Genomic DNA, 15,438 nt, shown 5'->3' with positions numbered 1-15,438 from the left:
GAATGACGAGGACGCTGCATAGACACATATGTATCTATCTACACACAAAGACACAGTCAGTAGAGGTCCCTCTTAGCCAATGGGATGCCAGGAGGATTCTAGGTTACAGCCAATGGCAGAACAGCTATAAGTATGTTGCGTTCAGGAAACTCGGAGCTGCGATTAGCAGCCCAGACTGTATTTTTACCTTTCATATCTTAAAATTTCTTTTGTAACTAGAGGCAATATTTTCCTGTTGAGGCGTTTCATAACTTTTGTATGAAGAGACAGATGTTCATAAGTAGAGGTGCCACTGTACTAGTTTTGAAATCAGTCAAGTCAATCATAATAGTTTGTTCAATTATGGTTCACGTGAGTGCAAACAGGGTAACAAAATGATTACAAAATCTTACTGTTATTTATTAACCAGTGACAATTTGACACATGATTTACTTTCGCGGGCCGCATAAAATGACCTGGTGGGCCGGATCTGGCCCCCAGGCCTTGAGTTTGACACCTGTGGTTTAGCTGATTGGTCAGACGTGTTTGGCCCCGTCATCGACAGAGTGTCAGTATAATGTCAGTTTTTTTTATTTTTTTTTTATAGTGGCCCCTGATCGATAAATGACTGCTCTGAATTTTTTTTATGACTGTAGTATCGGTTTTCAGTCCATATAATTGTGCTATGTGACAAGCAGTGAGTGAAAATATACAACAGACTGCTGTCCGATCTGCGTGAGGATACGTCGGCGACACAAGGTTTCATACGAAGGCAATTTATCACCACTGTCTTCAAATCCTGAAAGTGAACCGAATCAAAGTTTACCAACGTACGTTTAAAATATGCCCTTGTGCGGTTTATCAGCGCAAACTGAACAGACGTTGCAGGTGAGGCGACGTCACTGGCCAAGTTTGAGATAACGGCATAAAAGGCAAAAAGCTACACAATCCATTCGGATATGTGACATATTTCCTCAAGATACATGCAAACACTGAAAACGGAATTTTAAAAAAAAAGTGCTGAGTTTTGTTCTCAGTCGCCCCAAACTGTTTCCGTGCGGAGCAAGAAGGTCAAAATGTACACAGAATGCATTTTTCAAAAGATTGCGGACGTGTCCAGATAGCAACATTTGCATTATGTCTGGGGATTGTTTTGCTGTGTGTAACCCGAAACTCAGTCCATTTATTCCAAAGTATTTAAACACAATTTGAGCTCCTTTCACCGCCCCCCTAAAAACAAAACAAAACAAAAAAAAACAACATTTCTCTTTCCAAGGTTACACAGCCCTCTCGTTGTCTCCCTTTACATCTCTCACCTCTGTCCAGCAAGTGCTCTCAATGGACGCAATCCATCCTTTCCGCTCATAAAATATGCGTGCTTATAATTTTTTTTTTTTTACTTCCTGAGGGTGACTCATAGGGAAAACCCGCGCGGTGCCAAAGTGGAGAGGAGTAAAACTTGGGTCAGCTTGAAATGGAGAAGAGCAACCTGTGATCGAGCCCGAGCTATTACCTCATCCGAGAAATAAGTCGACTTCACCTCTCCGCTGCCTTTTCCCATGTTGAGACCAGCAAAACTCCACATCACGCTACTCGAACCCCCGTCCAATGTACAGAAGATATCCATCGATTTTTTTTTCTCTCTCCTCTGCCTACTACACCAGCATTTCCCCCCTTTTTTATTTTCCCCATCGAAAAGAAAATGGTCCTTTCCAACCACATTTTGACCCCCGCGTATCCATGCTAAGATAAACTCAAGCGAGGGTTAAGGAGCCAAGTTCGCCGCCCCTTTTGAGACACGCATAAAGCAATTATAGAATGATCGAACGTCAGTCGCTTTTTAACAGTGCTGCTTGGTACCGCAGGGCAAGTAGCAAAGCCGCACACTCACCCCAATCATTCTATTTGCTCTGTCACTTTTTTCCTCCCCCCTCCCTTTAAGCCCAACCAGACTTGCTAGCAGCTAAAGGACAAAATTCAAACGTATTTGCACGGCTGCCGTGGTTGAAAAGACCCCGGAAAAGCATAATCGGAATTTCAATTTCTGAACAATGACGCTATTTGGGGTTTGTTAATTGGTCTTATATGAGTACAGTGGTACCTCTACTTACAAACGTCTCTTCGTTCGAAATGTGACGAAAGATACGGAACGGAAAAATACAGTGTGGGCCGCTACTCACAGCTCAGAGTTTCCTGAACGCATCATACATATAGCTGCTCTGCCATTGGCTATTACCGAGAATCCTCCTGGCATCCCATTGGCTAAGAGGGAACTCTACCGAATGTGTCTTTGTGTGTCGATAGATAAATAGAAATGTGTCGATGCAGCGTCCTCGTCATTCACCCCTCGGGCTATGAGGTGCTTGAAAAAACATTTGTCTGAATTTTGGGGGGGCTTGGAACGGATTAGGGCATTTAAATGGAAAATGCGTCTCGACTTACAAAATTTTCGAGTTAAGAAATTTCTTCCAGAACCAATTAATTTTCATAAGTCGAGGTACCATTATACATTCAAACACGTAACCCGAAACAAAACTCAAAGTTAACACTCATGCTAATTTTACCCATTAGTGACCACACTCACTCATTGATACTGCATGAAATGGAAGAAAAGGGAATCCGACAAAGCACGAGTGTGACAAGTCATTAAATTTGATCCAACACCGGTTTGGTTTGTTCACTCGTTAATTGCTCTTGTACTCGAGTATGTTCAAGCACGTCTGTGTGTACAACGTCTGCTCGAGAAACAATTAGCAATGAGCCACTAAGATCAGGAGCATTATGTACACACGATTACACAGTAATATATTCTGTACGTTCTGAACTTGGGCTTGACATTTGGTGTGTTCAACTTGTACAAATGACCTACCTTTGCACTGGTTGGTGTTCTTATCCAGAATGGCCTTTGTCGACACGATCTTCCCGTACCTGCAAAGACAGAAAAGTAAATGTGTAAACAGTTTGCCATGTGTGAGGATTACTTTGATGTGCTAGCCATGTTCGCACTACGCCTTATTTTTCTTTTGTTTGTTTGTTTTTTTTTTTTTTTTAATGTTAACTCGGGGCTCGACTGGCAATCCCAAATACGTTTTTGCTTTGTGGCTTCACAATAAAAGCCATTCAATGAGATCTACTGTCTCCGGAGGACATGCTGTTAATTGAAGAAACCGATGCGTGCTACAACGTGGTCGGACAAGAATACGGTTCTCTATTGACTGCCGTTCTATTTCGAGTCATTTATTAATACTCGGAATTGTAAAGTAGCCGACTGCTAAAGGCCACTGAGAGAAGCCACTTGAGGTTAATCAGCTCAAGTATGGATGACTTCAGATCTACACGCTGCTCAATGACATTTCTGAGAGTCACTGAACATTTTTTTTTTCGAAAGGTCGAATGCCAGACAGGTCGTGGAGAAGTTAAGTGGTTTGTACATGGCATTCTGATCAAAAAAATATTTTTTAATTCTGGATCAGAATGTCGCTGGGAGAAGAGTCTACTGAGAAGGCCGTGCTGTCTCGTGCAGAGCGACCAGAGTGACCAGGGGGAGGGGCGGAGCTTGGAGCATTGCCAGCAGCACCAAAAGGTGTTCGAATGGCGATCATGTTAAGTGAAACTAGTCTTTGAATCACTAAGCTTTCCAAAAATGAAATCCCAAGTGTGTTTTGCTTTTCCCTCGGCTCGTTCGCCATCAGCGAACAGTTGGCAAAAAACAAGTGTGATGACACTCAAAGCATAAACGGAACGGTATTATTGCGACTTTGATCGGCGCGAAAAACTTTTCTGCCACGGTTGCTGGATACAATATGTCAGGCGCATTTGACGTCCAACAATGTACTGGGAGGGAGCTTTTTAGAGGAGACGCAAGAGGAAGAAAAGAGTGGATAGGACGAGAGATAAGGAGGCAAGCGGATGACAAGACACGGGTAAAACTACTGATGAGACCATGGGGGTGGGGGGGAGCGACAGAAAGGAAAATTCAGGAATCTTTATCGACCAGAAATAAAGTGATTCAACCTAAACTGTGTGGATCAGACATGTTTGGAAATATTTGCATTTATTATGATATTTTTTAAATCTGACGTTGCTCTCAAATTGCACCGCCGATTAAAAAAAAAAAAAAACGTCTCCAGGTGTTGCCTAATCAACACAGGTAATTAACCGCATCTGGGAGGTGTGTGATGTTTCAATGCAGGCGGACCCCAAATTCGCAAGCATGTTCAGAGCAGTTGCCGGAAGAACTCAAGAGTTTCCCATTTTTTGCTCCCTATGACGTGACTGTGGAAACAAATCGACATGATGCCGCCGTAATATGACAAATACACACACACATGCGCGCGCACGCGCGCACACACACTCATGTTCTGTGCAGAAAGAGCAGTGAAGCATCCCGGCCCATATTTCACCAGTGGGGGATAATTGTGCCATTTCTCAACGAGTGGCGGGGACTCTATTTACTGCACGCTGCGGTGGGGTGGGTGGTGTCTCTGAACTGATGAGCTCTGAGAGAGAAAACTACCAGTTCCTACAAATTCAGACACTGCATAAGTACACACACAAACACACACAGAGACAATCAGTGGATTGTCACTCTTCAGTAGATAAACAGGCCATATTGGTAATGGGCATGTGCATTCTCTTCCAAAACACAACAGGGAATACAGAGCGGTGCACGTTCCCTTGGTAAGACACGTGTGCTTTGCTGTGAAGCTAATATTGGAGTTACTAGGCTGACAGTGAAACAAACAAAAAAAAAAAAACAATTACTCATTGAAGTTAAGATGATAGAGATAGCATAAATATTAGGATGGCTAGCCATGGGCAAAAGAGGATCCGTTAGCTAGATAAACGTGGTACGGTGGTACCTCTACTTCCGAACGTCTCTTCATACGAAATTGATGCTCTGCCATTGGCTATTACCCATCATCCTGGCATCCCATTGGCTAAGAGGGACCTCTACCGAATGTGTCTATGTGTTTAGATAGATAGATATGTGTCTATGCAGCGTCCTCGTCATTCGCCCCTCGGGCTATGAGGCACGACTCTCATTTATTGTGCAATAATCTAATTCTAATGTGTATTTGTTCCATATTTTGATGCATTTTTATGCTTGAGGGAACATTTATGTCTGAATTTTGGGGGTGCTTGGAACGAATTAGGGCATTCACATTGAAAATGCGTCTCTACTTACAACTATTTCTAGTTCAGAAATTTCTTCCAGAACCAATTAATTTCGTATGTAGAGGTAACACTGTAGCTACAGATGTCAGAAAAACATGGTAAGAATGTTACGTGTCTCATTAAGATGTATCCATTTTGACAAGGAGTGTTTTTTTAGAATGCCTCACAGTCGCAATGCCCTGGGTTCGAATCTTCGGTATGGCTTCCCTGTTCTCCACAAGTTATTTGGAGAACAAACTGTCCATCGGCATGAATGTTTTTTGCGCCCACGTGTTATTGACTGGCGACCAGTTTAGGACGTACCCGCGTCATACCCGATGTCATGTTGGAGAGATTCCAGCTCACAGTTCACCCGAGCGAGGACGGGTGCTATAAAATCTTTTTGTTGATTAAAATGCCTAGAACAGTGCATAATATTTCATTTCCCGAATGATCTGACATTTTCGCTGAATATTTTTTAAATGAATATTTTTAAACACGACGTAGCCGATTCCTTGCGTTATTCCCATCTGAATACATCCATCGAACATATGTCATTTTAAATCCAACTTTGGGTATGAATAATTCCGGTCATAGCTGCTCATTTTGAGTATGGGGATACCGTGGGTTGAGTATAATGCAGTATTTCAAATGCCAACTCATTCCTTTTCGCCCTCACTGAATTTTAAGAGATGGCCCATCAATTTGGTCCAAAGAGGCCTGACAAGAGCACGGCGGTTGAGATGAAAAGGCAAGGAGAAGTCGGCAGCAGCCTCCGACCCGTAATGGAGACATACGGGTAAGAGCGTGATATGCATGGATGTGGCGGTGTGCAGCTGCGGCCGAGCCTGCCCGGGTGACTCGGTGGCCTCAATGGCAGGCGGGCCTGAGGGAAGCTTTGATGTGACAGAGGCGGTCTCTGTGAAGCGCAGGTTTAACACTGTGATGCCGCGGCCGGGATGCGGGGCCTGTCTCGGCTAATCCTATTTCAATCACTCTCACAGCCTCTTATCTCTGACTCTGCTGGCCCTCAGCCCTCCCCCTCCTCATCCATCTTCTCCTATCTCCTGCTTCTACTCCTCTCTGTGGCGTTATTTATTTATTTATTTATTTTATCTCTGTAAAATCGAGCATTGCCCCTTCCTGTTCCGTATCCTTCATTGTTCTCTTTTTGTCCAGCGGCAATCCCATGCTGATCAGCACTGTGATGTCATCGTGGATCAACACCCCAGGATGCCCCACTTTGGTGGGCGTGAAAACATAATGTTGGTTTGACAGCTGTCTGAATGTTTGAAAAGAGAACTCGTGTTTTGCTCCAGTTCCCCGTGTTATGTTTTGGGCAGCTGGGATGCCGCACGCCATTACTGGATGGTGAAGAAACGGTACAGGCTGATTCCGTTTCTAAGGTGAGGCTAAAAGGAGTGGATTTTTGCTTTCAATTTTACACTTCGTCGATTTGGACGGGCGAACAAATGCAAGTCAAATCCACATTGTTGACGTTTTTGAACTAGTCCATCGTAAAACATGATTGAACATCCATCCATCCATTTTCGGCTTTATCCTCACAAGGGTCGCGGGGCATGCTGGAGCCTATCCCAGCCGTCTTTGGGCAGGAGGCGAGGGACACCCTGAACCGGTTGTCAGCCAATCGCAGGACATACAGAGATGAACAACCATCTGTGCTCACACACACACACCTCGGGACTATTTAGAGTGTTTAGTCGGCCTGCTGTGCATGTTTTTGGAATGTGGGAGGAAACCGGAGTACCCGGAGAAAACCCACGCAGGCGGGGAGAACATGCAAACTCCACACAGGGAGTCCAGAGCCGTGACCGAACCCATGACCTCTGCACTGTGAGGTCGATGCGCTTAGCACTCGACCACCGGGCCGATGATTGAACAAACATTCTTAACTCTTTCATTCCACAAGACGTACTTGTACGTCTTTTTAAAATTAGGCCCCGCCTACCAAGGACGTACTTGTACGTCTAAGTCTTTTTTTTTGCGTCATAGAGGGGAGGAGGGTCTGATGCAATCTGTGAATGAGAATAAGCCGTTTGCATTGTAAATCTTGTAAAAAAGCGACCATTAGGTGGCAGTGGTGCCTCATGTGCTTGAAATGCACGTTTTTACAAAAAGGTCTTTTTCTCCGTGTTTTGCCCAGGAATCGCCATTTCCATTAAACTTAGCCATTTTGGAATACCGATTGCTGAAGAATGGAAAAAGATAGAATTTTTTTTTTCTGCTGAAAGAAGAGAGTTCAAACTTTTTGGTAGGCTCCATGTTTATATAGCATTAGAACAAAATATTCTGTGGGCCTTGCAAGATCAGTCAAAATCCAGTAAAACGCTGGGATTAGGGGGTTGCTCCGGTGAAAATGGCTGGGACTGAATGAGTTAATGAACTTGAGTATTTATATGTACAAACATCAGACTATTTTGGTGCGCATCATCACAATTCCAAAACGATTGCTGCAACCGCCGTAAACAAGCCCAATGCTCAATTGAAGGTGTTTTGCAGGAAATGTTATGTAACATGTGGAAACACCAATAAGACATGATGGCTAAACATCCAAAATAAAAAAAAAAACAAAATGACTTTCAGGATTTCAGGAACGAGAGCACAAAAAGGAGTGATGAAAGTCAAGTTTCCGGTCCGAAAAGAGAGGCAGCTGGACCCAAATGCCACAAAGACAAATAAGGCGAGATGTTGGACACCTGGCAGAAGGCAGAGCAGCTGTTCACTCCACCACCACCACTGAGTTGACGTCATGAGTACACCACTGAGCGCTTCGCATGGCCTTGGAGCCGTTACTCATCCTCAAACATAAACAGCATGAGACCTTTTTTTTTTTTTTTTTTTAATAAACGAAATTCGCATCCATGCCACTGCGATGTCACTTTAACCCTTTCATGCACCCTGTAACTTGATAACATGAGAAGCTGTCCACTGTAGTAACCGCTGTCCCTCAAATGTTTAAAACAAAAAACAACTACGCTGGAGAAAACAAGTGGTCTTCAAACTTACAGTTAAAAAACAAACAAACTAAAAAAAAACACACCATCAATTTAAGTTTACTGTAAACATTTACACGTGCATGACATCACAGGCATATATTTCGGAAAGAGAACTCGAACTATAAACCGCCACGCAATGTTTAACTTCCCATTGCGACTCATTTTCCTGATGTTATTTCCACTAATAACATTCATGTGAAAAAGAAATGCTCCAAAAAGGGTTTTAGGAGTTCATTGGAACCGTGGAAAGTTCAAGAGTGGATTTAATTTGGCGGTGGCAAGATAGACAGGCATTTTATGAAAAAGAAAAGGTCACGCAAAAACAGGGTCTCGAGTTGAGGATTCAATTTTAAATCGAGTTTTAGATTTCAAATATCAGCCCTAAGTCTAAAATCATTCTTCTGCTCACCAACAGTCCACAATCGACTGTTGGAAAGAAAGCGCAGCAATTCGGTTTAGCCCCGCCCAATAAAATGTTGGTGCGGATAAATGGAGCGATAAAAATCATGAAAAAAAAGAGGAAATAGATGATGGAAGGTGAGAGATAAGGTGGGGAAGGAGAGGATGGAAGTGGCAAAGAAAGAGTGCTTTGTGTGAGAGAGTGAAATGAGAAAAAGGGGGAGGTTGTGAGAAAAACATCAACCAAAAAAAAAAAAATCATTTGACACAAAAATTGTTCATGTTCCAAGGAGAGCAGATGCTTCTGCTCAGCATGTCGCAATCTGCACATTCCCATCGCTATCTGTCGTATGTTTATGACATCTCGGCAAACTCAGCTTACCGGTTAACCAAGAAAAAAAAAATACAGATTAGGCATGTTTCAAAAAGTAAATGGTAAAAAAGATTTTTCATTTGAATAAAATATTTTAGTTTTAATAAAATATTAAAAAAAAAAAAAAAAAAAAAAAAAGCAGCTATTCATTCATACGTTTAAATTCTCCTTATCCGACTATGTGTCATGAAAAGAGAGCAGAACCAATGACTCATTTAGGGAAGTCACGTACTGGAAGTCTTTTGCACGCAACACACCTAATTCAAAAAGTATGTTTTCGCTCGGCACCAAAACTAACCAATCCGAGTACGTCATTCATGGCAAAAGTTATGGGAGGGATAAATGGAGCGATAAAAATCATGAAAAAAAAGAGGAAATAGATGATGGAAGGTGAGAGATAAGGTGGGGAAGGAGAGGATGGAAGTGGCAAAGAAAGAGTGCTTTGTGTGAGAGAGTGAAATGAGAAAAAGGGGGAGGTTGTGAGAAAAACATCAACCAAAAAAAAAAAAATCATTTGACACAAAAATTGTTCATGTTCCAAGGAGAGCAGATGCTTCTGCTCAGCATGTCGCAATCTGCACATTCCCATCGCTATCTGTCGTATGTTTATGACATCTCGGCAAACTCAGCTTACCGGTTAACCAAGAAAAAAAAAATACAGATTAGGCATGTTTCAAAAAGTAAATGGTAAAAAAGATTTTTCATTTGAATAAAATATTTTAGTTTTAATAAAATATTTTGAGCACTGGTGTCAAATTCAAGGCCCGGGGGCCTGAGCCGGCCCGCCACATCATTTTATTTGGCCCGCAAGGGAAACTTCTATGATGATCGTTCAAATATGGATCAAAATTTCAACTTTTCAAATTTAAAAAATAAGCGAGATATTGTAAACATTTTCTTATTACCAAAACCTTCATGACCCTAACTTAACAAGCGTTCAACGAACCATTATTCTTGACTTCTTTATGTTTTCACAGTCATAACGGGCCTCCGAGGGAAACGGTCACGACAATGTGGCCGGCGACAAAAATGAGTTTGACATATCTACCCTGATTTTGAGTCTTCCATTAACGCATCCGACCCATTTTGGAGTGTCGAAACCGATGCGAGCATTTGAAAATCAAGATTCCCTCGGAATTGTGAGACAGATCTGCAAACCGCGAGCCGCCAAAATATCAGTTGGCTTATTTTCACGGGTCGTTCAGCTCTCATATCCGAGTTGCGACTGACACCTTGCAAGCAGGCAAACTCGAAAAATGCCTTTTGTGAATGAAAGAAAATCAAGTTTAAAAACGAACAAAAACGAAATACCCTTTCCCAAGGTCACAATTGAACTTTTGGGAGTGTGGTTGAGTCTTTAACCCAAGTGTGCGTGTATGTGTGTGTGGTCTTTGAATCTGGTCCAGAACACCTTTGCACACACATCTCGCCCGCCCGTGTCGGTTTGTTTTTCAACAGAACCCGCACGGGGGGCGTCTCTGATTAGCAGGCGGCAAGTGTCAACAGTGGACCTCGGAGAGTCATTAGGACTAATCTGACGGCGTTGAGTATGCAGGCACCGGCTTCCCTAAAACAGGTGGTCCCAGGGTCACCCCTTTACTTTTCTACTTAGCATACCTCAAACATTTGTTGTCCAAGCGTCATTCCGCCAGCACACACACGGGAGAGGTTATCTGGCCAATTGATGGTGATTAGCCATCGCTTTGGCTCGCCTCTTTCCTTTGATCAGGCGCTGCCAAGGGTGTGCAAAGTCATTGTGATTGAAAGTGCCGGCCCCCGGATCGCAAATTGGGTGAGGGGAAGCAGACGGGGGTGGGGGTGCCAAATGAGAAGTAATGAGCATGTTTTGGGGGGGGGGGGAAGAGAATGTCAAATGTGTGGTCTGTGTTTATCCAGATGAGAGGGAACAAAATCCCTCGCTTTCTAACTTTCAACCTTTTTTTTTTTTTTGGTCTGATTAAAACCATGTTTGGATTCCGCAAGCGGGACTACAAACAAGAAAAAAAAAATCTCTTTAATCATTGGAGGGTTTAATGGCGTGTAAAGTCTGCTTTAACCCGCGGAGTTTGGGGTTCTGCAGGCTGAGTTGTACATTTTGGCATTTCAGAAAAAAAAAAAAAAATCATCTTTGGTTTGGACGGGACTAATGTTGAGCTTTGGTTTTGGCCCTGAGCCTCAACCTGGCTGGTTGACGCCAAGAAGTTTTTCTCACAGAGGAGGTCGTTGTGCATCCCCTCGTACGAGCCTCGCCAGGCAACTAAGAGGGCCTCTTGCTATTTGGCTGCGCACCCAACAAAGCTGCTTTCCATTCCTTTGGCTTGTCGGTACACCGATATATCAGAATGATGGCTGTGAAGAATCTAAAAGCCATCCAGTTGAATAAAAACAAAAAATAAGCACGCACCCGATCCATTTCATTACTCGCTCAACCGCTATCGGCAAGTCATTCCAAACAATGGGAGAAAGCTGGAGCTGTACAGATGTACCTCGACTTACGAAATTAATTGGCTGTGGAAGAAATTTCTTAACTAGAATATTTTGGAAGACGCGTTTTCCATGTAAAGGCCCTAATCCGTTCCAAGCCACCCCAAAATTTAGACATATATGTTTTCTAAAGCATAAAAATGCATCAAAATATGTAACAAATACATGTTACCATTAGATTATTGTTCAATAAATGAGAATTGTTCATAATGTCAAAAACAAAGAATAAATCATAAAAATGATGCTCATTTAACTATTAACTGTGCCCTCATCGTTTTTTGCCCTCTTTAGATCATGATCTCTCTCAGAAGTGGTTTTTGCCTGGCGTTTTGTCACGAACTGACGTTTGGTTTTAAGAGGTCCCTCTTAGCCAATGGGATGCCAGGAAGATGCTCGGTAATAGCCAATGGCAGAGCAGCTATAACTATGCTGCGTTCAGGAAACTTGGAGCTGAGAGTAGCGGCCCATATTGTATTTTTACCTTTCATATCTTGAAATTTATTTCATAATAAGAGGCAATATTTTCCTGTTTAGGTGTTTCGTAACTTGAACATTTCGTATGAAGAGACGTTCGTAAGTAGAGGTACCACTGTAGTTTATTCCAAATAATAAATAAGACAAACCTTTGCCTTTGGTACTGAGATATGTGCATATTTCATGGCAGGACATTTCCTTTAAATTTGTTAAAAAAAAAAAAAAAAAATGAAAAAAAAATTAAAATTTAAAATAACAAAATATAGCATTTACCAAAATATCAGTTACAAGCAATTGTCACGCCGCTTTAGCAAGAGTAGAAAATTACACCCGCATCCCCTCCACCCCAAAAGAAAAAATAAAAAATACAATAAGTGGAGAATATTTATGTTTGTATGTCAGACCGCATTACAACATTTTGATTCTGATTCAGGGGTAGAATTATTCCATCATGACTTTCTTCAACATGAAAGCTCTGGGGGAAACTATGAAATGAATATCCTCTGCGCTGGTGGGAAGTAAACAACATGTCCTTTAATTATGTGTGGTGCTTTTAATACATAATTCAGAAACGGAAAGGTCTTTTCTTCCGAGAGGGAAGTGTGAACTTTCGGAGGTTAATGAAAATGTGCCAACATTGTGGCAGTGAAAAATGACAGTTCATAACTGGGAGGGTCCGACCGCAGTTGAAATGCTTTTCTTGGCGCCGCGCAAGAGCCTTTGGGAGCAGCAACATGTTCTGCTGTCAAAAATGTTACGGAGATAGTGGCAAAAGAGCGTGGCGGGGTCTTCTTTTCGGTGAAAGTGTGTGATGCAACAATTTGGCTTTCCTCTGTCTCTCGCTGTCACAAACACACACACACACGTGCACACGTTTTTTTCAAAATGGCAGACAAGCCCATGATACTGATAAGAAAAAAAAAACAGCTTAGCCAGCTAATGGAATAGAAGTTTTTTCATATCTGAAAACCCTCAGTGCCATTTTTAGTCAGCATTAATGTTTAACACGGGTGAGCTGACAGTCTGGATTTGTCGGCTGTTAGAGCGGAGCAATGAGAAGGGGTACGACTGGCTCCAGATTCTGACCTTTCGTCGAATGCTACAATCTGCCTGCCGCCGGAACGCCGCATGGGCTAATTAGTTTCGGTGGCATTGAATTTTGACGGGCGCGGCGCACCTCAGGCAACCTTGGGGCCACTTTTGATAGAAAGCATGCATAGACATAAAACAAGAGGGTCGGGAAAAGATAAGGGCAGCGAGACGGATCCATGGAGTCGAAATTGCAATGCAAAATGCCACAAACGTAAACATTCCTGATGGATTTTGCACAGCAAAATAAGTTCAGGAAAAATTATACCCGGAGCTCATGTCAGGCGAAAGTACAGCTCATTTCAAAGATGAACTCCTCAAATGTGATTTGCTTCTTGGCTTGTGTGTGAGTGTGTGTGTCTGTGTGTGTGTTTTTTTTTCGCGGTATTTCCTGCTTGTTGTCGTTTTCAGAGCCGTTGGGGCCCCTCAAGGAATTTGTATGAAACAACTGACTCCTAACATGATTACCAAAACAGACTGGACAACACGTTCCCGACTGAAAATGATTTGTGAATCACTGGCCGCATGAACTTGATGATGCAACTCGAGTGTTGTTTTGCGGTTTGAATTTTCCCAATCACCAAGCATCGCCTCCCAGTCATGATCTCGAGCCCTTTTTTATTTTTGTACTATTTTAAATGTGAACAGGCCTAACGGAAGTGAAGAAATTTATGTGTGTATCCGTGTTCACTTTTATGTGTCTGTGTGCGAAAGACAGAATTTCATAGAGAGCCAACAACACTGACTGCGTGTTTGAGCTTGATGAGGTCTCGGTCCGCAATTCCTCGGGGACGTGGTCCAATCTAGGATTTATTAGGCTTTATTGAGCTTTGTGCAGGCAGGGCCTTTTTTGGCCTATCTATCGACAACATTTTGCGGAACTGGAAGAGTACCTTTGTGGGGCTCGAAAATTCCCTACAAATAGTTGATCGCAGTGTAATTGGGTGCACGCAGGATTGAACGTGACCTTTTGTCCGTAATTCTGTATTGTGTGCGACCTTTTGCGAGTGTGTTGGTTGGTAATTGAGTTTTAGTTTGATCAAATTGGCATTTTGAAAGCTTAATTACGTCCTGTGATGGAAACGGCAATGGGCTTCTACGATGACGACATCTGTAAGGGGCCAAGAGAAAAGTAGATCATCAAGCGTTTTGATTGTTTTCGTGGTCGTTTGATTTTCGGTTCATTTTGCCTTTGATGAAATTCAGTTTGTTTTAAAGCATTTTTTTAAAATTCGTTTTTCAATTTTCATTACCATATTTTCCACACTAAAAGGCACACTGGATTTTGAGGCGCACCTTCAATGAATGGCCTACTTTGTCATTTTTCCATATATTGGTGCGGTGCAGTGCATTATAAGACGCAATCAACAATGCATCCACTAGATGGAGCTACGCTTAAGGAAATGCCAACAGAACGCTACACTGATTTGTATAGCAACGATCAGACGTCAGTAAAACTTCTTTAATAAAGCAGCGACACAGTTCACTTAACCAACAGCAAGTTATAACATTGACTCGTTAACGTGGAACTCTCTTGCCGCTGCTCTATTTCTGTGTTCAACTGCGAAACCGATCGCCTTAAGTTTGAACTCCGCGTTGTTCGCATGTCTAGCAAGGAGACATTTTGGAGTTGACATATTACCATAATGAACATAACATACACAAGGCGCATCGGATTTTAAGGCACGCTGTGAGCTTTGAAGAAAATGGAAGGCTTTTAGTCGCGCCTTTTAGTGCGGAAAATACGGTACTGTGTTTTTTATTTCAATATATGGACTGTGTGTCAAGTTACTCAATATTGCATATTAAAAGTAAAATAAACTACAATTGTGAAACGACTGTTTAACCTTCGTTCTTCTGCGCGGACGTAATCAATAGCCTACATGAACCCTGAAAGATGATGGATGATATTAATTGACAAAGACAAAAACAAAAGGACCATTTGACTACAATTCTAGTTGGTTTGAGTTGCTTTTACAAACGTAAGATGTAGTTTCAGTTTGTTTTTTTTTTTGTTCATTGGAAAGCATTTTCGATTTAATTCTCTTTTGTTTGCGATACGTCAAATGAAAAGAAATTGCGCCACGGGCATTGCTTAGTGCATTTTCATCTAAAGTCAGTCACCATCCAGCCATGGTGCTTCTCGTTGCCTCACAGAACCTTGCAGTGCATTTCCATTTTCATTTTCACTTTGTTACCCAGCCTGAAATCCATTTAGGTCTCGCGGGGGCGCTTTTAATTTTTAGTCATATGCAGAACCTGCTAAGCATGAATCCAGTTGATGATGGCGCGTTGGAAAAATGCAAGAGGTGAACTTAAATTACACAGGTCAAAATGGCGTCCGTCTCCCACCAAGTAATGTAAACTGTAATTAATAATTATTTCCATTAACGCACTCGCGCCCGGTTGTGGGCTACGCTTGCACAAGGTAATGCGGCTTAAATTAAAAGCCGTCTCGCCTGTAGG

At 42.3% G+C, this 15,438-nt stretch overlaps 1 protein-coding gene across 4 annotated transcripts in view; it reads right to left on the bottom strand.

Annotated features, from left to right (window-relative positions):
* The window catches only part of rbms3 (RNA binding motif, single stranded interacting protein), a 231,199-nt gene that overhangs the window by 121,561 nt on the left and 94,200 nt on the right, over nt 1–15,438 (bottom strand). For all 4 annotated transcript variants that reach the window (XM_019870862.1, XM_019870861.1, XM_019870860.1 and 1 more), the window contains one exon: nt 2,849–2,907. In XM_019870862.1, the coding sequence (XP_019726421.1) occupies nt 2,849–2,907 (59 nt within the window). The remainder of the gene's footprint in view (nt 1–2,848; nt 2,908–15,438) is intronic.

The sequence above is a fragment of the Hippocampus comes genome, unplaced genomic scaffold, assembly GCF_001891065.2.
Source record: "Hippocampus comes isolate QL1 unplaced genomic scaffold, H_comes_QL1_v1.1 scaffold35, whole genome shotgun sequence".
Classification (NCBI taxonomy): Eukaryota; Metazoa; Chordata; class Actinopteri; order Syngnathiformes; family Syngnathidae; genus Hippocampus; species Hippocampus comes.
The sequence above is the reverse complement of the archived record's forward strand: the minus strand, read 5'-3'. Positions and strand labels throughout refer to the sequence as shown.